Source organism: Passer domesticus, chromosome 6 (assembly GCF_036417665.1).
Source record: "Passer domesticus isolate bPasDom1 chromosome 6, bPasDom1.hap1, whole genome shotgun sequence".
Classification (NCBI taxonomy): Eukaryota; Metazoa; Chordata; class Aves; order Passeriformes; family Passeridae; genus Passer; species Passer domesticus.
Window position 1 is genome coordinate 49,296,397 of NC_087479.1, and position 22,822 is coordinate 49,319,218.

The window sequence follows — 22,822 nt, forward strand, 5'->3', positions numbered from 1 at the left end:
CTACACCTGGAAATGGTGTTAATGTTGAGAATACCCTGGCAAATGTAAATGTCATTTGATATGCCCTTGCAGAATCTGGTAATGTGAGAAGTCAAAGCAAATGGTGAAGCCTGTAAGATTCATATGCCTGGGCCTTTTTTCTAGAAGCTAAGAAGAGCGTGTGTGTGTGTGTGTTCAGTTTTTTCTCAGAGGCAAAAATATTCCTTTTCTGACTTAAAGAACAGGGAGCACCTAATTTATCTGTGTCAACTAAATCAACACTGAACTTTTTCCTTTGCCTTTTTCACTTAAAAGTTGTGTGCATCCCTTTAAAGCACTTAAAGTACAGATGACAGCCAGTGAAAATCAGTAAATTAATTTGGCAGCTAATATTTTGGTGAAGTAAACAGACTGTGAATAACCTGTGCATGTTCTTTTCTCAGATTGTTAACTAGTGGGACAAAGCTGTTGCAACTGTGGACCTCCTCACATCCACATCATGTGTCAGGGATGACCAGTAAGAAAGGAAATATGGAAAGAATAGTATTGCAGGTTATACATAATTCTGTTTCACTCTATGCTTTGTTTGAATATTGTAATTTGTAAGTCTTATTAGGTGAATGTTTTGGGGAGAGGGAAAGTACTGCTCAGTAATACTCGAAAATCAGTATAGAATAGTGATTACTAAACTATAAGGGCAGAGAATAGGAAGTTCCTGGAAGTCTCTACAAATCTGTTATTGAATAACTGTCTGGAAATAAGAGAAATCAGAAGTGCTTTGGCATGACGTGCTGTCAGTACTGGGAGAGAATGTTTTTGAAAGCAATTCATAGAAATGCATGCTGAGATGGGAGTGGTCTGGACACCAGCAGTAGCAATTCCAGCTCCTTTACAGAACATAAGCACCTCTCTTTCTCAATTCAGAGCTCAATTTTCCCTCCAAAGAGAAGGTGCCTTACTAGGCATGGCTCAACAGTCCCAGAACATGGCTGAGTGGGTGGCTGGGTGGAAACCGCTGGTGTGGGTTTGAACAGCTCTGTGATTATCTCTGCTCTAAGCATTCTCACTTCTCTTCTGAGGAGTGCTCCAGCCACTGCGTTGTGCAATAACACAGCTGTACATTTAGGAGCTGTCGTCATGTAGAAGAATTGAGATGGAAAAAAATACTCAGCAAACAGTATCTGGGGGCTGTTTCACTTGCAGAACTAAAGAGTTCAGATACCCAAACATCTGAGACTGCTGGAAGGGTGGACTTTCTTTACTTAAGGACTTGCATCAATATTTTTCTTTTTCTTTTTTTTTTCTTTTTTTGCAGATTGATTTCCCATCCCATGCTTTTGATATTGAGTATAAAATTCCTCAAGCTGCAAAGACTACTGCGCATCATTCTGTAGAAACATTAGAAAAACCCTTGAGAGAACGTCTCCTTGCCATTCTCTCCAAGGATAGCACCATTGGGTACGTCCATCTCTTCCAGCTGGGCTCTTTTTGCACATGACAATTTGTAGCTAGGATATGGAATGCTTATATATTCTTAAGTTTCTGTAATTTTTTTAATATATTTGAAGACCTGTAGAGATTTAAACAAGAGATTGAATTAATATGCAAAATCATGGTACTGACTTAATGAATTTTCTTCTGTTTTCCTTGGCTGGTGCTATTAGTTTTTTGCTATTAGACTGCTGCCCCTTTGCCTGTTATAGTCACCTGTTCCTGCTTGGCAGTTTCTCAGTTCCAGGGAGTTCCAGCAGTGGCTGTTCATGTGCCATGGGGGCTTTTCTGGCTGCCTTTCCTACTCATCTGCACCAAACAAGCATTGCTGGTTTTGGTTTATTTCAGATTATACTAAAACCTAATTTTGTCCTGCCGAAATTATAAATTTGAACAAATGTTTCCTTAATGTCTGAGGCTTTATTTGGCTTCTTGTTTTGACTTTTGTGGAGGAAAGAGTCCTTTCAATGTCATTCCATTCTGTGTGTTAAATTACCTGTGAATACAACAATCATTGGCATTGGAGTTATTCAGGTGATGGTTTATCAGGTTTATGAACTGAATGCTCTTGTCTGCAGGCTGTCGAAAGAAGATAAAGAATTTTTGTGGGAGAAGAGACATTATTGTCATAGCCATCCTAATAGCCTACCAAAAATACTGGTTAGTGCCCCTCACTGGGACTGGGCAAGTCTTCCAGAAATATATTCCTTACTTCAGAGGTGGCCTCCTCTGTCACCCTTAGCTGCACTGGAACTGCTTGATTCAAAGTAAGAAAACTGTAAATAAACTCTCTTGTGTTTAGTTCAGCATTAAATGACTCTTCTTTGGTAGAATATCCTGGAATGGTGTTCTGTGGGAAAATACTGCTGAATTTCTTGTAGAAAAAGTTAAATGTTTTTAAAATTTGATAGAACCCCGTGCTTACTTTATTGATGTAGGCTTAACCAAGTCATGTAATGAAAGCACAGCAATTGTGGTGAGGGTTCTGAAGTTTAACATGCAACAAGACAGGACTTTATACAGCCAGAGTTTTCAGAGGTTTTGAGTGTGCTTGTCCTAAACATGCACATGCGGTTGCATCTTATGTGATGAAGGGTCTCGTAGGTCCCTTATTGAGCTTTTAAAGACTTTATAGGATTGCTTTTCTGTCTAGCTGATCTCAAAAAAAGAGCAAGAATAAAAATCCTACATGAATAGAGAAAACTTGATGTGGATTTGTGGTGACTTTCTAGGTTTGCTGATCAGGAAGTACGAAATACAGCTGTGAACTGGATAGAGACATTGAGTGATGATGAGTTAACAGATTTCCTCCCTCAGTTTGTGCAGGTAAGACTTTCTGCCTACACAGAAGTTTAAATTTTTCTAGCTCTTGAAAACCCAAAGGAATTGCTTCTGACCAGCAGCAGAAATGCAGTTCTGTGCCTCTAACTGTAATGCACAATAGAGGAAACAACTTGAATAAATAATGTCTTTGTGACTGTCCAAAGTATTTATGGTAACTCTGTCTGTGCATTAGTCACAAAATATGTCTTCATCAAGAATTAAATGCAGACCTGATTTCTGTAATTTCCATTGTATTTAGGCATTGAAGTATGAAACCTACCTTGACAGTGCTCTTGTGAAATTTCTTCTGGCTCGGGCACTGGGAAGCATTCGGGTTGCGCACTACCTGTACTGGTAAGGGGCTCTTTGTTCATTGCTCATGTAATGTGTGTGCCACAAGATTAATATTTCTAGATAGAAAATCCTTCTTAACATCATCATTCAATAACATAATGATTGTTATGAATGGTGATTATACAGAATGTAGATCCCGGTTGTTGGTTTGTTGTTTTTAATGAAAGATAGTGCCTCTGCAAAACACAAACTTCTTGTCTTTTCTATCCTGGGTATCTGTAACTTCAGACATACATAGCACTGATTCATTAAACTCTTTTAATGTCGTAATATTGCATTGTTTGCTGTATTTTCCATAGGAAAATTTAACTTAGATCCTTTATTTCAGGCTTCTTAAGGACACACTGTATGATACAAAGTTTGGTGTAAGGTATGAGCAAATTCTTGGAGCTTTTCTTTCAATCTGTGGAAAAAGGCTGAGGGAAGAGCTGGAGAAGCAGACCAGACTAGTGCAACTCTTTGGAATGGTAGCAGAAAGAGTAAAGCAAACAAGTGGATCTGCTCGGCAGGTGTGTATATGTCTTTAATTCAAAACTAATCCACTTAATTGTCTTTTTAGTCTAAATTCAAAATGTTATGTAAATGTATAGGAAGTTTTATGAACCTGTTGCTCTGCAAAGTTTAATGAAGTTGATGCTTTTGTCAAGTTTGTCACCTGAAACATATAGTGGTGAGGTGATAGGGCAAGAAGATATAGGATGGTTTGTGTCTGTGATCAACTGGAAATTAATTTAAACCTATTACTGCTGAAGAATGATCTCATCATGCAAAAAAATGGGATATCTGTTTTTGTGCTGATAGTAGAACTTAAGAGTTTGATGGAGTGGGATGCTGTCATCTGGTTCAGTCAAAAAAACCCCCACAAACAAGTGTGATGAGTGTTACATTGCTAGGCTGAGGTATTTGTCATAGCTAAACCAGGAGCTGTGGTTTCTAGCATTCCTCTGACATTGAGGAGTTCAAATAGTGCCTTCAGGGTAATTTTGTCCAGAAGTTTTCTGTAGATGATTCAATGAGGAAAATGTCAGCTGAATTTTCTTTTTGTCTGCAGGTTGCCTTGCAAAATGGCATGGAGCGTGTGCAGTTGTTTTTCTTGAAGAACAAATGCCGTTTGCCTCTCAACCCCAGTCTTGTGGCAAAAGAGTTAAATATTAAGGTACTGCACATTCAGGGTTTCAAAACCATTTTGTGAAAATTACATCTAGGTAAAGCTTTTACAAATGAAAAAAAAACCACTTCAAGTGCTTGAAAGCCCTTACACTGTGGAGATGGGGTTTAATCAAAAATGCTTATTGAATAAGGCAGCAAAATTCAGTGAGCAAAGAAAAAAATGTGTACAAATACAGTGTAAAACCAGCAAAGGTACTTGTGTTAAAAAATATAGACATATATCTGTAATAACTTATTACCTCTTCGGGCCCAGTCTCATGAGACCAGCAATCCTGAAAGTGCATGAAAATGTCCAAAGTGCATTAGTAATCAAAAGAGGAAATTGACCAAGAATATAAAGTTCAAGCAGTGATTAAATACTGTGGAACACATGAAACTACCCAATACTGATTGTGTCCAGATATGCTGGGGAGGGAGGCAGTAGCTTAATTTTATTGTGAAGATTCAGTAGGTAATACTGTAGGAGAAGCAGGTAAATTATTTTTCCAGAACACTGCAAGGTTTGACAATATCTGCTCAACCACAGTCTTGATTATATCATCATGCATGACTGAAAACCTAAAGGTTTGTTAACGCTTGAACTAATCCTGTGTTTGAGAGACAGCTCATCTGACTTTCCTTCTCTACTGTAACTGTTAAATCATGAGCAGGGATTTGAAAGCAGATAAATGAGAAGATACAGTGAAACACTCAAATACACGTTTTTAATACATCTTCTAGGTTTCAAGAAAAAGCTGCTGATAAAATATTTATTCATGTTTTATTCACTCTTCCCTTCAGAATGTTTGAAACATCACTGTGCAGCACTGTTGGCTTTTGTACAAGAATTCAACAAATAACAGCCAAAGGGCTCGTTATTCAAAGGAAGCACGTATTCACCACAATTGAAATGTTAGAAGTCTGAATAGACACATTGTGTGTCAAACCTGCTTGTTGTCAGAATGTCTTGTTTTCTGGGCTAGCAGGAATAGTCCTTTCTGACCATTGACATTGAATCTACTTGCAGGCCTGTTCTTTCTTCAGCTCCAATGCAGTACCACTGAAAGTTGCACTGATAAATGCAGACCCGCTGGGAGAAGAAATTAATGTGATGTTTAAGGTAGGCCTTATATGTGTGTTGGAGAAAAGATGTTGAATGATAATCACTATTTCATTGGTATCAATTAATTTTAGCATAGACCAATAAGCTTAGTTATTCCATGAGTTTGCTCCTGTCTATCTAGAAGTAACAAGTGAACAGTCCATAAAACATAAAAATTTACCACATGTGAAAGTTTAATTTTAGTCTGTTCCTCTTTAAAGTTTACTGTGTCACTGGTTAACTTTTATTTTCCATTTAAGGTTGGAGAAGATCTGAGACAAGATATGTTGGCTTTACAAATGATTAAGATCATGGATAAGATCTGGCTGCAGGAGGGACTGGATCTAAGGATGGTTATTTTCAAGTGTCTCTCAACTGGAAAAGACCGAGGTGCTAAACCAGATGCTTCCTTTAATCTTTGCTCCCTTCCTTCAATTTCTTGTCAAACTGGTAGTGAAAAGCCTCTGGGTAGAAGGTGCCAAGGAACAGTTCCACTGCAAGGAACTTGAGTACTCAAGAGTATAATAAGTTAGATTGTTCTGAATTTCCTGATGGCTGAGTGGCATCCAGATGTGTTTCTTCTCTTGAGTGTTCTGTTGTCAATGAACAGTGGGACAAACAAATACAGTGATAAAAATCAACGTTGCTCTTCATGCTCTTACTGCAACACAAGAAAATAATTTTGCTACAGTAATCCTTATTCTGAAAGTTTAATTATGGTGCAAGTATTCCAATGCAAACCAAAATGCTAAAGTATTTGGAATCTGCTGCAGTTGAGTCAGGGAGTATCATTCTGGTATTGAAACGTGCAAAAAGAAGAAAAATTTGAATCAGCCCTTGACATGCACACACACTGTCCCCCAGCATTTGTGTCATATTCTGGTGAAAGTTCCTTGGCAATATGAGGCTGTCTCTGGGGCTTGAAAGTAGGTCACAGAACTCTGAGTGCAAATGCTGTGCCCTGCACCTTGAACATGCTTTTTGCTAGTTTTAGCTAATTCTCTACAGCTGGCCAATAGAAACCAAAGATATTTAAGAGGATAAACAATAACTTAAATATTTCTTTAGCTGGATGAACAGCATGACCAAAACTCCTTAATACATAGAAAAGATGGAAATTTAGGTTGGCAAAACGAAGCAAAAAGCTTCTATTTATGTAAGACTTGCTTTTTAGTGAAACAGATGGCTTTTCCTCCTACTCTGAATGATGACTTGATTTATGTGCTTATTTTTTTCTTGCTGCTAATATTAGTGTCCTTAAAGTACACAAAAGATTGAAGGGGAAAAGTCAAATGGATGTAAATTACAGATGTACCTTTAGTAGCTCTTGTCAAAATAGAAGTAAAATTCTGTTAATCAACTAAATGTTTTCCTTTTATGATTTAGTTGTACAAATATTTTTAGTAAATTATTTCTCCAAAGTAAGGCCACATATGAAGCCCACTGTCTGGTCTGTTTCAACACTTGACAGCAGATAAAGTTACTAGATTAATTCACTGTCAGTGTGTGGGAATTACCAGCATCGCAGTATTTTGCCCAATTTAGAGTAAAAGTTTGTGGTAGAAAGTAATGATTGAAAGAATAACTTCAGCGTGTATTCTAGCAACTGTAACTAGTTGTAGAAAAGTAAGCTAAGTTGCATTGCTACATTTACTTTTTAACATGTGGAAATGCTTGGGGGACTAATAGAATTTTTTTTACACATGACCAGGTTTTCAAGGAGGTTGTCTAAGACTGTAAGGTTGATCATTGTTAGGAAGATTTCTACCAAATATTAAAAATGCAGCATCACTTAAGGAGATGGCTAAATATACTTTATTTTATTCTATATCAAGGCATGGTAGAGCTTGTTCCTGCTTCAGATACACTGAGAAAAATTCAAGTGGAATATGGAGTGACAGGTTCTTTTAAGGACAAGCCTCTGGCTGAGTGGTTGCGGAAGTATAATCCTACAGAGGAGGAGTATGAAAAGGTAACTTTTCAGCACTGGGTTTGGTTTTTTTTTTGAAGATCTTTTAAAAGGGCTAAGTACAATCAGATGAAACAATGAAATTCATATTGCAGGTCTTCCACTGAAATTTTTGGTTTGTGGATTTAAGAAACTTAATTTTGTTCTATATTTGCAAAAGAGCAAATGAAAATCTCCCCCTATAAAGGGGAGCCAGATGCATTCTCAGGATTCTCATCAAGAGTTTTTATTGGATATAGAAAAAAAGGACTTCAAATTTAAGACAGGGGAATAGTGGCTGTTGTTAATTGTAGTTTAGGAGCAGTGGCCTCTTGTACACATGAGATTCAAAATTTAAAATGTTTCTTTGGGCTATAATGCCATTGCAATACATTGGAAATACGAGTGTTGTACCTTTTTCTTTGCTAACATTGTTTGTGATTTGTCTTCGACTCCTCTTTTCTCTTTGATTTATGTAAAAAACAAAATAACCATTTTTGCTGGAAGTGGGATGTCAAGAGATTTTGGCAAAGCTAACTGTATAAAGAACACTCTTTGGGAGGGGAAAAGCAAATTTAGGGTCTGGATTTTTGCCTGGGTTGGATTTTGCACTCATCGAGGTTGACTGTTGAATACATGAATTATGTTTTTCCACTGATATTTGATCTCATTTCACTTCTTTTCTCTCCCTCCCAGGCTTCAGAGAACTTCATCTACTCTTGTGCAGGATGCTGTGTGGCCACTTACGTCCTGGGAATCTGTGACCGCCACAATGATAACATAATGCTCCGGAACACCGGGCATATGTTCCACATCGACTTTGGGAAGTTTTTGGGACATGCACAAATGTTTGGTAGCTTTAAAAGGTATTTTCTCTACCTAAGCAATGTGGAGAATGGTTTTCTTTCCAAGTGTTCTCTGGGAGATCTGCTGTAGGTCCAGTACCATGTGAATGTGCTGCGTAACCTGAGGCAGGTGGGAGAGGAACCCAACCCAAACCCGTGAAACGGCATTAATGGAATATTTAATAGCATGACCTCGGGGTGGTGATGGAGGGCAGCAACAAGCACATGACAGTGAAGAGACCTTATGGTGAACTCATGAATTCTGTGCTTTTTGAACAGGGATCGAGCTCCTTTTGTGCTGACATCAGATATGGCTTATGTCATTAATGGTGGGGAAAAACCCACAATTCGCTTCCAGCTGTTCGTGGATCTCTGTTGCCAAGCTTACAACTTGATAAGGAAACATGCCAGCCTCTTCCTTAACCTACTTTCACTGGTAATCATTCTGCACATTCAATTGAAACTTGATAGATCTCTCATGCTGGGTTGTATTAAAAACTACATTTTTTATTGTGCAGAAATGCATAATGCAGGCTTTTTTTAAAAGCTAGAAATATCTGATCTACTTTATGGGAAAGCTTTATTTGAAATCTTTTAAGCGTTTGTGCTGCCTATCTCTTTCTTGAGAATTTAAAACTAATATACTACCACAAATCGCACTGCAAAGAGTTTTTAACTGCTTTTAGTTCAGCAGAAATAGTGAATAGCTGCTGATTATAAGTAATTGTTGTCTATTGCTGTTAGCATTTAGCAATTTAGTGCAGCTACAAATGAATTTGAGGGTCTAAGTCTTAATCATTTCAGTATAAAATCATATTGGGTTTATTGCATTAAAAATAAATTTCAATTTCTTGTAGATGCTTTCTTCTGGTTTACCAGAACTAAGTGGAGTTCAGGACTTGAAGTATGTCCAGGATGCTCTCCAGCCCCAAACAACAGATGCAGAAGCCACCATTTTCTTTACAAGGTACTGGCTTAGGGAAATATTGAAATATCTCCCAGTATCATCCTCTTAATGGGAGATTTCTGATAGGAAAAAATCTACTGGGGATGGTGACAAATGTGTCTGTACAAGTTGAACAGTTACACTGTACAATCATAAAAGATCAGTTAACTACATAAGTAAGATGAATTCTGTGCAAGAGTAATGCTTGTACTGAAGTACCTTGCACATTTTAGGGGTGACCTGGTGTGAAATACTGGTTTAAAGTGCTGAGAATAAATAATTCTGTCTGGCTGTTTAACACTTACATTTTGAATACATCCTAAATTATTTAATGGCAAAGTATATGATGGAAAGCATGGTGAAGAAGTTCTCTCTTGCAGCTTTTGCACGCTGGGGAGGAAGGGATGATGCCCCAGGCTAAGGGAGGAGTGCATTCAGTGTAACTGAGATGTTGATATGTGTTGGAAAAATGTTACTGTACTTCAGATATGTTGGGGAAACTGCAGTGGTGTGCATGCAACTTAGAATCCTAGAAAAGTTTACATAGGAAGGGATCTTTAAAGGCCATCTAAGACCAATCCCCCTGCAATGAGCAGGGGCATTCACAACTAGGTGAACTTCTTCAGAGATGTTTCCTGACATCTACAACCTCTCTGGGCAACCTGTTCTGGTGTTGCACCACTCTTACTGTAAAAAAATTTGCTTTCTGATATCTAATCTGAATCTTTCCTTGTACACTTTATCCCTTGTCCTCTCACAGCAGGAGCTGCTAAAAAGTTTGTCCCCATCTTTTGTATAAGTTCCCTTTAAGTAGGAATGGCCTACCCATGAAAGGCCACTATAAAATCTCCCCAGACCCTTCTCCAGTCTGAGCAATCCCATTCTATCAGACTGTTCTCACAGGAGAGGTGTTCATCCTGCTGATAATTTCTGTGGCCCTCCTCTGGACCTGCTCCAGCAGGTCCATGTCTTGCCAGGGCTCCAGAGTTGGATGCATGTCTGGAAAGCCTTCACATCTTCACTAAAAACCTATTCCAAATTTGGATACTGAGTCTTCTATTAAATGTTGGTATGATACTATTTATATAGCCCAGTGATCACTCTCACAAACATTTCCTTTGTCAGTAAGAAATAGGGTTTATTTTTCTTCAGCTTGAGTCTGATGCATTGACAGAATCACTTTTGTGTGTTTTGACATTTCATTTTTCTAGGCTGATTGAATCCAGTCTGGGAAGTGTTGCCACAAAGTTCAATTTCTTCATTCACAACTTGGCCCAGCTGCGTTTCTCAGGTCTGCCTTCTAATGATGAGCCCATCCTGTCATTTTCTGCTAAAACCTATTCTCTCAAACAAGACGGCCGAATCAAACAAGTGTCTGTGTTCACGTATCAGAAGAGATACAACCCAGACAAACACTATGTAAGTGCATGGGAGCTGTTTCCACTCAGGGAGGGTGATGGTGTATTTCCTTCCCACAAGACAGGGACAGGGACTGCTGACCAAAATTGGCCAGAGGGATATTCCACAGTGTGTAATGTCAGCAATGAAAGGTGGCTGTAGAGGAATAAAGCAGGAGATGGGAGAGGGTTGTGTTCCAAGGTGGCTGTTTGGGAATTGGCTGAGTGTGGATCTGCCTGCGGGCTGTGGCGATTGTCTTGCGTCACCTTCCCTCCCCAGAAGTGTCTTCATCTCAGCCCACGGATCTTCTCACTCTGGCTCTCCCTGCTGTCCCACTGGTGAGGGGGTGGGAGTGAGCAAGCAGCTGTGTGGGTGCTGAGCTGCTGGCCAGGGTAGACCAGCTACAGCACTGCTGGAGTACAGACTGGCATTTCTAGCATCCCATAATATCCTTCAAAATGAAAACACCTCTTGAAAGGCATCTAGAAGGAAGTAGAAAGGGCAGAAGTAGTGTTGGTGGAGATTATTTTAAATATACAGAAATTTGAGTCATGTTGATGGGCTTTTATTTAGCTGCCTTCTGTAAAATGGCTCCTTCCTGAGTAGGAGTTGTAAAATCAGACACTCCACTTTTGGTCTGACCTTCCATTAAAGTTTGATTTGTTTCTCCTAGGTAAAAGTATTGTTTCCTGTATTAATGCACTTATACTCTTAGTCTTACTAGATACACCAACCAAGGCAGTTTGCCCTCAGGATTTTAACAGATCTGGGTTACACTTTGAGACTTAATGTTTGTATTCCTATGCAGATGTGCAACCTTCTTCCAATTTTTTAGTTGTTTTATTTCTCTACTGCTGTTTACTGGGCTGGAATAATCAGCTCAAGTTACATTGTCCTGAACTTTTTGAAAATATGAGCTATATTGAAAGATGAAAATATACATCTATTTCCAGCTGTGTTTGCTGCAAATGTCTTAATCTGGTAAGACACCAGCAAGGGAAGGTAGAACAAATCTGACTAATGCTGGAAGTGAAGAGGTTTGTACTGAATCACTGTATAACAAATATATTTGAGTATCCTGGTCTAAGCCAAAACAGCCTCGCCTCTTCCAGGAAACTGTTAGGATGGTCTAAATTCTGTCTAGATTTTTAAAATTAAATAATATATTAAAAGTTTAACTCCTCTACCCATAAAATGAGGACACTGAACTGAATTTTCTGTGCAGCTCTCTAACGTCATTTCCCTTGAATAATATGAATGTATCCTGTGACTGTACTCACAACACTTTGAAAAATTATTTTTGTGTAATGCAGTGCTCCAAATTATCACTGTAAGAGTGGAATCCTTTAGAATCACGAGGGAATTAAATTGAAAAAAATACACCTGAAAGGTTCTGTGTAGTTCTGGCCACAGATACATGTCTCAGTGTAATCCTGCACCAGTGTTAACGTTTTGTATACCTGGTATGGACTTCCAATGAGGCTTCAAAGGGAGAGTGTGCACAGCTCAGCCTTACCTACCTTCAGCATCATCCTTCGTCTGTCAGCTGTAGATCTGCCTTGTGGGAAGACCACGTGATGTTACTTTGCATTAAGGGCTAGTTCTAATTCTAACTCTACTATGAAATGCCAGTGTTGGAATAAGGGATATAGTAATGGGATATGAATTCAGGAGAAGGATTACTACAGGAGAAAAACTTGATTGTGAAGAAAATTATATTGTTAAGTCATTATTATAATGTTTTTATATCAACTGCTTTTATTTTTGTGTTTTGGGCAGATCTATGTAGTGAGAGTTTTGAGAGAAGGGCAAGTTGAGCCAACATTTGTCTTCCGAACATTTGATGAGTTCCAGGAGCTCCACAACAAACTTGGCATTCTCTTTCCTCTTTGGAAGTTACCAGGGTATGTTCCTAACTCACTCAACACTATTACCAAAAGAAACAAAACTGCTCCCAGCTGGGTGGAGGAAGAAATAGCTTGAAATGGAGACAAAACTGCTGAGGGGCAAACTAGACCTCAAAGTTGGCAGTTAAGGGAGAAAGCAGTTGTCTCTCAGTTTTAAGGAGGAGATCCAGAGGAGCCATCTCAGTGTTGTGGTCTGTGTGTCATATCACATATAGTAATTACCTATAAATATTTCCTTGCCTTTCTGGAGTGTCATAACCTATTGGCATGCTGTGTTTCCACTCTGGATTGGCAAAAAAACCCCAGATGTCAGCACTTCAGGATGGAAATGGCAATGGAATCCCACTGTATGTACTTCTGATAAATTAACTGAAAACTCTGTGTTGTTCTTCTCGTGTAGCTTTCCTAATAAGATGGTCCTGGGCAGAACACATATCAAAGATGTAGCAGCCAAAAGGAAAGTGGAGCTCAACAGCTACATACAGAGCCTGATGAACAGTTCTCCAGAGGTGGCAGAAGTGAGTACACATAATTTAAATCAAATGCAAGTTTTGGTGCTTTTTAACACTTAAACTAACATGTAACATTTCTTCCAAATTTAGTGTGATCTTGTTTATACTTTTTTCCATCCATTACTTCGTGATGACAAAGTGGAAGGAATAGAGGGAATAGCCAGACCTGCAGGTAAGGGATGTTTATCAACTGGATGATATAGTATGACACCTTTACAGTGTGAATCTTTGAAATGTTTTTTACTTAACTGGAGTTTTCTCCTATTGAAAACTGCATCACTGTCTTTCCAAGACAGTCCCTACATACAATTTCAAGGGCATATATACCAAAAATTGCAATAATGTGTGTGATCACTTAGGCTTGTTTATGGCTTGACTGAATTATTCAGGTTTTCACTCCAAACCTCCAAGCTGGTTCTTGCAAGAAAATGTAAAAACCTTTAATGTCTATAAACCTTTAAAGTCTTTAAAGCTTTTCCCCTGTTAGAGAGCTAGAAATAAAATCAGGAACTGAACTTGGTCCAAGGCTTGTATTTTATCCCATGTGTGGTAAGTGAGTGTAGTAATGATGAAAATGTACCAGTATCACAGAAGAAATAATTGTTATTTCAGATACAAGTCCATCAAGCCCTACCTCAGGCAAAGTGGGAGGAGAAGTGAAGCTATCCATATCCTATAGAAACAGCACTCTATTTGTCATGGTGATGCACATCAAAGACCTGGTAAGTGGAGATAGGGCACTCACTGCCAAAAACTTTCCATTTTCTCAATTACCATCTTGACTTAGATTGATGCAGGAATGGTGAAACTCTCTCTTTTCCTCTAAATTTTCCAACTGCCTGCTTAATTAACTGCTGCTTTTGATTAGCTTGATTGCAAAGTCTACACACTTGAAAACAAATATGCAGTTATGCACTAATTGATTTTCTAACTTGCCTTGTTTCTTTGGCTGTAGGTTACAGAAGATGGTGCAGATCCAAATCCCTATGTGAAAACCTATTTACTTCCAGACACGCACAAAACATCCAAACGCAAAACCAAAATCTCCAGGAGGACCAGAAACCCAACTTTTAATGAAATGGCAAGTTCAAATTTATGTGATAATTTCCTGTAGCTTACTAGAATCTCTTATTCTAAGCAGTAATTAAAATATTACTGCTTTAGACTAAAAATAGTCTAAAAAAATACGTGAATATGTATAAATGTAAAAAGAACTCTTTCCAAAAACTTTTTGCTCTGTTTAAATATAAAGCATCTTATAGCATAAGATCTTATAAAGCATCTTAGTGGGTCAGTGTGCAGGGAAGCAGAAATTTCCCAGATTGACTCTGAGGAGTGATGTGGAGAAGGTAAAGAATCTTAAACTAAAACTCCCCCTGCCCTGGATTCACTGACTCATCATGTGGAGAAAAATGAATTCAGAATTCTTGGTGTGTAAATAGTACTTCACTCGTTTGAAACACTTAACACTTGGAGCACAAAATAAAACAGGGATGTCCTTCAGCCCATTGTCTGAGACAGGGATGTGCTGAATGGTCGCAGTGTTTAGTTCAGACATCTGTCAGTGGCTGGGCAGGCAGAAGAAAGGGCAGTCTGGGTAATTTCTTTTGCCTAACCAGAAAATTCTTGACTTCTCACCTCCCAGCTCGTGTACAGCGGATACAGCATGGAGACTCTGAAACAGAGGGAGCTTCAATTAAGTGTGCTGAGTGCAGAGTCGTTACGTGAGAACTTCTTCCTAGGTGGAATTACACTCCCACTGAAGGACTTCAACCTGAGCAAGGAGACTGTTAACTGGTATCGGCTGACTGCTGTACCCTACCTGTGAGCTCAGTAAGAGCACAACAGTTGTGTTCACTTGGGCTTTGTGCATCTTCCTACTTGAAGATAACCTGTACATCTGAAAACAAGAGACTCTCCATTTCAACAGATACGTTGGACCAATGTTCAGGGAGCCTAATTTGGAGGATTGCAATGAAAACTGATTTATACCCACGTGATGTTATAAAGCATCGTCTATAAGCATTTGAGAGTTGTGGGTAAAGGAAGGGGATTTTAAACCATCAGTGAAAGTGAGATGAGCAGTTTGGCTGTGCTGGTTGGTTGAACCATAACTCAATCATTAGGCCTGTGGATGCAGTGGGTTTTTGCTTTCAGTTTGTTGCCGCTGTTGTGTCATCCATGACACGATGCTGGAGAACATCAAAAAAATTGCATATTTTAGGATTACATTCCCACTACTAATGAGACATCACAGAAACAGCGACAGGTAAACTTTTGGTGTCTGCACACACACCTGTAGAAGTGAAGGTTGAAGGGCTGGAAAAATTCCTTAAAAACATTTAATTCCAGATTCATGCTTCTCTGAGACTTATTGGAGTGAGTGCCAATAGTGGAAGTTGTAAATAATGGTGCCTTATAATTCAAATGCTTCTCTTTTACCTCATTTCTGGTGTTTAAATATGTATACATATTAACTTTCAGCTCCTTATAAAGGGGGAACACTCTTATATTTGATACCTTGCAGGTCCTACTGGAAGCCTTTTCCCAGGATGTGTTATTTACTAATAGCATCACTTATACTGATTTTCACAATTTGTTCAACTTAAAGTTTTTTTTCTACTCCATCTTCTACCCATGGTCTCCAAAAATTGAATGAAGACTGGCTGAATGTGGTACTGTAGGAAATGTACCCAGCTTCTCAGTGGGGGGTTTTGTTGTAATTGCTAGAACTTTTCAGTACTGCAGTGATTAAGTGTGGAACAGATTCAAACACTAATCCAAAGTGGCATTTGCATCTGTGCTTCCAGGGAAAGGGTGGCCTCTAATTGAAAAGCACCACTGCTGGCCAAATTACAAGCCAGAAATTAGTTCATTTTAACAGCTTTGAGAGAGGAACTTGGCTGTGCTTTTTTTTTCCTTTAGCAGTTCACAGCAATACTGTTTCTCACTCCCAGTAAGAACTACTCCCACTAAAATACTTCATTCCAAGGAACATTAGATTTGAGTATATTGTGACAGTGGAGTGCAAGTGTCACTATCTCTCATTAATACCACTGGTTACTTAATTAGGCCTTTCTGCACTACAGGTGTCAGCTTTTGTTCACCTTGTTTGGGATTTAGGATGTTTATTGTTCTGTGTAAACAAAGCTCTAAAGTTGCACACTTCTTTAGTACAAAATCGTGAAGCAAACTTTTAAAGTGAAATATGCAACTATGAATGAGGACACAATATGGGGAAAGCCTTCTATCTACCCAACACTAAAAGCCTATTTTGTAATCCAATTTTCCTTCCCCTGCTACTGACCAATCTCCCTTCAATACAGAAGGGAGAAGTAAACTTGAATCTCCTGGTGCCTAAATAATTCACGGTCCAATTTCATAGGAATTATTGCAATTAAAAAGCTAATGATACCTTGAATGTTAGAAACTGGGCCAATACTAATGGGCGCTAACAAATCCCAGTTGTAGTAGGCATCCTCTGCATTTTTTCATTTAGTATATAGCCTGTAAATAATAAACTGTATAACTAACTAGATATATTTCCTGCTCACTTGATGCTCTTGAGACTTACTCCATTCCATCATTAGAATCACAAGTCACTTAAACACAGGAAAGTAGACTACTGTTTTTGTGAAACGTTCCATTGTGAAATAAAATGAAAGCAATATGGACTGCCTTTTTTGCAGTTTGCTATTAAAGCACAGTGTCTTACAGCACAAAATACAATTAAACTAAAAGCATTTAAAAATTATTTGCAGTTTTAACAGTTGTCTGGACTGAAAAATAAAAAAAGTATAGTACTGTATTATTGTTAGCACATGTCCTGACTTCTGATTTAATCTTCTTCATAGCTTAACTCATTTTGTGCCTTTTCCTTCCTTTTCAAAATCGTCACTGGCTGGAGCTTTTTATGGTCATGGATTTTATGTTGTCTGTGGGATCTGGCCTTGGCTCTCCTCACGTGTAGAGGACCAGCACCAAGTTTGCACCTCTTTGCACTATTCTCAATTACGAAAAAACTGATTGTTGCAATAAGAATTTTACCGTGCTACATAGAAAAACCAAGATGGATGGGAAAGAGGGAAATATTTGGTTGGGATGGAATTTACCAGTATGCTAAGTAGCTTCAAAATGTAGTTCTAACAGCTTTTTATATCTTGTTTAATGGAAAAAAAAAAATCTTTTATGCATCGTTTGACCTGCAGCCAGAAGTGTAATTGTCCCTCCAGACCTTGTGTTGGTATCCGAGAGCAGCAGCTTGCGCTAGGACCTCTTCCTCTACTAACCTCCAACTTTGCACTGAACTTTTTATTACTGCCTTTGTACGACAGCTGCCTGTCTCTGGGCGCATGTGCGATCTTTGGTAAACGCTCTTTTCTCTATTTTTACAACTGTAGGGTTGTGTAGAACCCCGTCACCCGCCTTAAGGCCGGGGCTCCTCGAGGCCGCCTTGCCGGGCGCTCCCTGAGGGGCAGCGAGAGCAGGGCGCCTCCCTCCGTCTGTGCATCCCTGAGAACCAAATACTTTCATTAAACGATGATAGAGATGTACAATGTGGCCCCGCGTCGGGCGCGTTCGCTGTGACTCCGTAACCCTCCTGTACGTGCATTAAACACTATTCTGGAATAAAGCCCAGCGCCTGGCCCCTCTGTTGGAACGGGGCACTGGGGGGGGGCGGGCGGCTGAGGGGGCGCGCGCGGCGCGGCGCGGGCGCCGTTGATTGGCTGCCGCGGGCAGGGGGCGGGGCCGGGGCGGGGCGGGCGCTTCCTGCGGAAGCGCGCGGGCGGGGCCGCTCCTTCTGCCCGCTCCGCGCTGCCGCCATCATGGGTCGCATGCACGCTCCGGGGTGAGCCGCGGGGCCGGGCCGGGGCCGCGCCCGGGAGCGGCCCGGGGCTGCTCAGGGGGGCCGCGGCAGCGCCGCGAACCGGGCCGGGGGCGGGACGGATGCTGCGGGAGCGCTCCGGCGCGTGTGGGGATGGCGGGGAGGCGGGCGGCCGTGCGGACATGGCGGCGGGCGGGGAAGGCCCGGTGCTGAGCTCGGGCACTGAGTGTCTGATGTGCTTCTCCCCGCAGAAAGGGCCTCTCCCAGTCGGCCTTGCCCTACAGGCGCAGCGTGCCCACGGTGAGTACCTTGCCCAGAACCTTCTCCAGAGGGTTCCCCGCCCCCTGCGCGCTCCGGGAGCCGCAGCGCGGCTCGCAGTGCCCGTGGAGGAAGAGAGAACGAGATCTGTAGCGTTTTGCGTCATCACCTTCAAACTGTGGCCTGTGTAAATGCTTCCTTGGCTTGTGATGGAGCAGGCTCTCCGGAGAGATCTCCCTCTGTGGTGTTTCCCTCTGTGGAAGCATTCCAGACCCCCCTGGGTGCGCTCCTCTGTAATCTGCTCTAGGAGACCCTGCGTGGGGAGGGTTGGATTAGATGATCTCCAGAAGTCCCTCAAGCCTAAAAATTCCGGGGTTCTGAGATGATCCTTAGTATACTGAGGAAGCAAGTGTCTTTTCCTGGCCAGATGGTTCGTTTGGCAAAGAACTCTCTTTTCGTTTCTATTTCAGTATTTCTTCAGATACTTCGAGTGTGTAGGCTGGTAATTCCTGGAGATTAAATTATTGTTTTCACACTTGGGTTTGCAGCTGTGGAATAAATCGATTGCCTTCAAAAATACTTACAACCAATTTGGTAGTAAGTATTACTTAGGTAGGGGATTAAAAAGAGGTAGTTCTGGTGTGCTCTTAGTTCTTCCAAGGGTACTTTCACTTGAAAAGGCTTTCTCTGTCCTTCTTTGCAAGATCCCTTCTTGGAGGATCTCTTTGTTGCCAGAAAGAATTTGTGGTGCGTGTGGAAAAGCATGGAGTAAAAAACAGTGAAACGAGAACATAAACACAAAATCTGTAATTAAATAGATACAGTTGAAAGTAAGGTAATATGGAGCTGCTTGAAGTCCTACTGATGGTTAAACAGTTCAATAACAATTAGGATGAACAAATGCTATATTGGTTTTTTTTAAATCCTGTGGGGATTTTTTTGCTTAGTTTTATTTAGATTCTGCCTTAAATATTGATCTTTAGAGCACTTCCATGTTTATTTTTGCTGTGCTTTTCTGTTTCATACTGTGACACTACTAAAAAGTAAAAAAAAAATCAGGAGCTTCTGTAGCTCATGGCAAGTCAGGATAATGTAACTTGTTGGTGTTGTTTTCTCATTAATAATCATGGAAGCAGTGGCTTTATCTGTAATGTTTAACTTAAAATTAATAGAAAAGGCACAGTCATATCTTGGTAGGTTTGTGTAAATTTTTAATTAATTAGTGTAGTTTGAGTCTGATTTTTCACTTCTCTCTGTAGGTACTTTACTGAGAGGTGGCTAAATGGGTCTCAGCTTTGTATTTGTCACAGGGCCTAGGTGAAGAATTCCTTGCCAAGGACAGTGATTTTTTTTTTTTTGTCTGTAACATTGGATTTGTGCTCCTGGTGTGGCAGTTAAATGATGATAAAGCAGTTGGTTGGAGGCTTTATGGAATTTTTTGAATGGAGACTCATCTGTACCTCTGCCTTCCCTCATGACATTTCACTAGCACTGTAGGGTTATTATATGCTAAAAATTTCTGTATCATTAAAAGTGCAATTTCAGTTCTTGATTGTTCTTTCAAGCATTACAAAGCATCTCTTTCTACCATTTATTAAAAGTTTTCATGTAGCTTGCCTGTGCCTCTGTATTAAGCAGTTGTTAATCAGTTTGGTGCTTTTTTTTCTCATTTTCTTCAGTGGCTGAAACTTACTTCGGATGATGTGAAGGAACAGATCTACAAGTTGGCTAAAAAAGGCCTGACTCCCTCCCAGATTGGTAAGGATTATAAACCACTCCTGAATGGGCACAAACCCACATCTTTCTGACTATAATGTAATTGTTCCTTCAACCAGTATTAAATAAGGTGCCAAAAGAACACAGCACTTCTGCTGTACCTGTGTTCCCTGTGGATACCACTGACAGTCCTGGGATGATACCCTGCCACAAGGATCAGCAAGTCCTACACTGGGACATGTGTGTGGTTCTTGCAGGGAGCATATTTAATGAGGCAGTGGGTTTTTTGTTTTTTTTTTTCAAGTGGAAGACTGTTTCATCTTATAGCCTGTTCTTAGGAATGTTTCATTTTACAGCCTGTCCTTAGGAATGGCCACTAGTAGGTATTATAGGGATTTTGGTGTGCCTAGTTTCCTGGAGGAAGTTTTCCAATAGCAGGAGCCCTGTGGGGTTTAGTGAGCCAGGCACTGCAGCTGCCCCATGGACTGGCTCTGGGCTTTGAGCCCTTCCAGAGCTGAAGTGTTTCCATGACACAGGCCATGAGCTATGTATGCAGTGTAAGTAGGTGCTGTGTAAATGAATTTTTTTTAATTACTGTAATCCTGAAAGCAATATTAATTCCTTCTAGAGGGATCCATAAAATGATTGAATGCATTGCTTTAATAAGTCCTGTTGTAAATTTTCCAGTAGTATTGGCAAAGATGAGCACCTCATGTGTTACCTGCCTAAGCATGATGGGAGAGTCACTTCTCTTTTAAGTGTTCCCAGACAAAGTGTTTCAGCTTCTGTAAGTTGTGTTTTGCTCACTCATTGTCTGCCATTTCTTCAGTTGCCACCAGAAGGGTTTTTCACTTGGAGAAGATATTTTTCGGGTAGCTTGTAACTGTAAGGTCAGTTCCACAAGATATGTTGGTTTATGTTTCTTCTTTTCAGTGTAAGATGTACATGTTTGTTTCAGGTGTGATCCTGAGGGATTCCCACGGTGTTGCCCAGGTTCGCTTTGTTACTGGCAACAAGATCCTGAGAATCCTGAAATCGAAGGGACTGGCCCCGGACCTCCCAGAGGATCTTTATCACCTGATCAAGAAAGCAGTTGCTGTTCGAAAGCATCTTGAGAGAAACAGAAAGGTGAGGGCTCCTTCAGTTAGATAACTCAGTGTCTGTGACTTTAAATTACACAGTAATTCATGTACAGCTTGACAAAGCAAAGACTCCTTGTGTGATGTTAGCCCCCCTTTGAGTAAACTCCTGAGGCTGGGGAGGCACTTGGATCAAGGAGAATGGTCTTTGAAAAGGATTTTAAGAGCAGTGTTTAAACCATTTGTTTCTGGTCCTGCTCTGACTTACTGAAGCTGTGGTAATGGAAATGTGAAGTTTTTAGCAGTAGCTGTGAATTATTTGCTTTACTGAAACTAATTGAATTCTGTATTGAGAAGTGCAAGCAGTTGTAATGTTGGGGTTGTAATGTAACTTTGTTTTCCAGGACAAAGATGCCAAGTTCCGCCTGATTCTGATCGAGAGCAGGATCCATAGGTTGGCTCGCTACTACAAAACCAAGAGAGTGCTGCCACCCAACTGGAAGTAGTAAGTGTTCTCCTGCATCCCTCTTGGCACTGGAGACTGCAAGGTCTTGTAAACTGCTGGGGTTTTACTCAGAGGGTGAGGAGTGCATTGTGATAGGTGTCTATCACACACCAGGCAGCAGAGAACAAGTATTTTCAGAAATAATCAACTGTAAATCCATGACATTTACACCTGGGTTAAGTGACTGTTGTAACTCTTGGATAAAAATCATGGTCCTAACAAATGAAGTCACTACCAGGTGATTTTTGTAACACTTTAAACTGTGGTCTTGGTTCTCAGGTATTTGTATAGTTCATGTCAGTTTCAAAGCTTAGTGAGCTTAGTAGCTGTGAGAAAAGGAAAGTAGCTTGTAGCTTTTCTCTAGGAGAGGCAACCACCATAGAATTCCCACAGATGTTAGGATTAAGTTTGTTTCTCCAAGGAGACTCAAGTGCAGCCAGCCTGGTTTTTAAATATATGGGTTTGTGCTGTCACCCTAGGATTTTTTCTGTAAAAGGAAGAGTGAAATCTTAGGCCATGAAAATTTTTAAATAGTGATTTAGCTGCTGGTAGTAGTTAATTGATAGTTAAAACTTAACTGAAGCTTTGTTTTTGATAACTAGTTGGAAAAACTGCCTCTGCAATTAATACTTCTCTCTTTTCTCTCCTTTCTTTTTAGTGAATCATCGACAGCTTCTGCCCTGGTCGCATAAGAGCTGGCTGTGACTAACTGAAAGAATAAATTTTCTTTACCTGAGTTTGTGTTGTCTCTAAATGGTTGGTGTGTTGGAAGCTTCTGCTTGTTTTAGGAAGCTGCATGTGAACAGGATATTTTCCAGGTGGAGCAGTGCCTGTGGTTTCTGTATTGCTGTCCTGCAGTATCAGATCTGGGTCCTGCTTGTTGCAGTGCTACACCAGCTGGATGTTGGTGTCTGTGCTTAAACTGGTTTGGTTTTTTATTACCTGAGAGCCTCAAATTAATGAAGTGTCCTATTCATCCATTGCAAACGTGTTTTATCCATGTGGGGCTGTGCCTGTTGTGTCCTGGAGAACTGGGGGAGAAAGCAGTGACAGCAGACAGATGTGGAAATACAGAAACTGCAGAAGGGGTTATGCAGGAGGCGAGGGGTTAAAACAAAATGTGAGAGGTTAATTCATTCATCACAGGTCATGTGGAGCTGTTGCTTGTGCAGAGAGCTTAAGCAGACCTCAGCCAGCTCCTGGCAGTAACTTGCTGTCGTTGTAAGTAATTTTAAGAGTAATCTTTGAAATGTGGGTAAGTGTGGACTGCAGTTTTAGCTCTTCTCAGATGTTGTTTTCCCTAAACCCAAAGAGCAGGAGCTATTGCATACTCATTGTTGCCACTCTTGTGCCTCTAGATTTCTAATAGCTTTCACCTGAAGTCATTTTTCTGCTGAAGAAACATAGGAAAGCCTATAGAAAAAAAATTTCTCCTTTTCTAGGAGAACATTTAAATGGAGTTACTCCGAGTTGTTGTGACTCAGT

The 22,822-nt window shown here is 40.3% G+C and overlaps 2 protein-coding genes across 4 annotated transcripts in view; both read left to right on the forward strand.

The window, feature by feature from the left end:
- PIK3C2A (phosphatidylinositol-4-phosphate 3-kinase catalytic subunit type 2 alpha) overlaps nucleotides 1-16,771 on the forward strand; it is a 49,781-nt gene extending 33,010 nt beyond the window's left edge. For all 3 annotated transcript variants that reach the window (XM_064425368.1, XM_064425367.1, XM_064425369.1), the window contains exons 14-33: nucleotides 423-531; nucleotides 1,295-1,437; nucleotides 2,049-2,237; nucleotides 2,703-2,796; nucleotides 3,053-3,147; nucleotides 3,476-3,656; nucleotides 4,199-4,303; nucleotides 5,324-5,416; nucleotides 5,659-5,788; nucleotides 7,234-7,370; nucleotides 8,043-8,212; nucleotides 8,471-8,627; nucleotides 9,049-9,158; nucleotides 10,349-10,556; nucleotides 12,315-12,439; nucleotides 12,843-12,960; nucleotides 13,045-13,126; nucleotides 13,567-13,676; nucleotides 13,910-14,035; nucleotides 14,600-16,771. In XM_064425368.1, coding sequence (XP_064281438.1) covers nucleotides 423-531; nucleotides 1,295-1,437; nucleotides 2,049-2,237; nucleotides 2,703-2,796; nucleotides 3,053-3,147; nucleotides 3,476-3,656; nucleotides 4,199-4,303; nucleotides 5,324-5,416; nucleotides 5,659-5,788; nucleotides 7,234-7,370; nucleotides 8,043-8,212; nucleotides 8,471-8,627; nucleotides 9,049-9,158; nucleotides 10,349-10,556; nucleotides 12,315-12,439; nucleotides 12,843-12,960; nucleotides 13,045-13,126; nucleotides 13,567-13,676; nucleotides 13,910-14,035; nucleotides 14,600-14,782 — 2,665 coding nt within the window. In that variant the 3' untranslated portion in view covers nucleotides 14,783-16,771. The remainder of the gene's footprint in view (nucleotides 1-422; nucleotides 532-1,294; nucleotides 1,438-2,048; nucleotides 2,238-2,702; nucleotides 2,797-3,052; nucleotides 3,148-3,475; nucleotides 3,657-4,198; nucleotides 4,304-5,323; nucleotides 5,417-5,658; nucleotides 5,789-7,233; nucleotides 7,371-8,042; nucleotides 8,213-8,470; nucleotides 8,628-9,048; nucleotides 9,159-10,348; nucleotides 10,557-12,314; nucleotides 12,440-12,842; nucleotides 12,961-13,044; nucleotides 13,127-13,566; nucleotides 13,677-13,909; nucleotides 14,036-14,599) is intronic.
- Nucleotides 16,772-17,702: 931 nt separating this feature from the next.
- RPS13 (ribosomal protein S13) lies at nucleotides 17,703-22,073 on the forward strand. Its single transcript, XM_064425371.1, has 6 exons — nucleotides 17,703-17,803; nucleotides 18,031-18,079; nucleotides 19,717-19,795; nucleotides 20,712-20,881; nucleotides 21,237-21,337; nucleotides 21,996-22,073. The coding sequence occupies exons 1-6, from the start codon at nucleotides 17,781-17,783 to the stop codon at nucleotides 22,027-22,029; spliced, it is 456 nt and encodes a 151-aa protein (XP_064281441.1). The 5' UTR covers nucleotides 17,703-17,780; the 3' UTR covers nucleotides 22,030-22,073.
- The last annotated feature ends 749 nt before the right edge of the window (nucleotides 22,074-22,822 follow it).

Bases quoted from the DNA above. Each gene is read 5' to 3' on its own strand.
- RPS13 (XM_064425371.1), top strand. From the start codon at position 17,781: ATGGGTCGCATGCACGCTCCGGG. The intron at 17,804-18,030 runs GTGAGCCGCGGG...TTCTCCCCGCAG, and splicing joins GGTCGCATGCACGCTCCGGG to AAAGGGCCTCTCCCAGTCGG. The intron at 20,882-21,236 runs GTGAGGGCTCCT...TTTGTTTTCCAG, and splicing joins ATCTTGAGAGAAACAGAAAG to GACAAAGATGCCAAGTTCCG.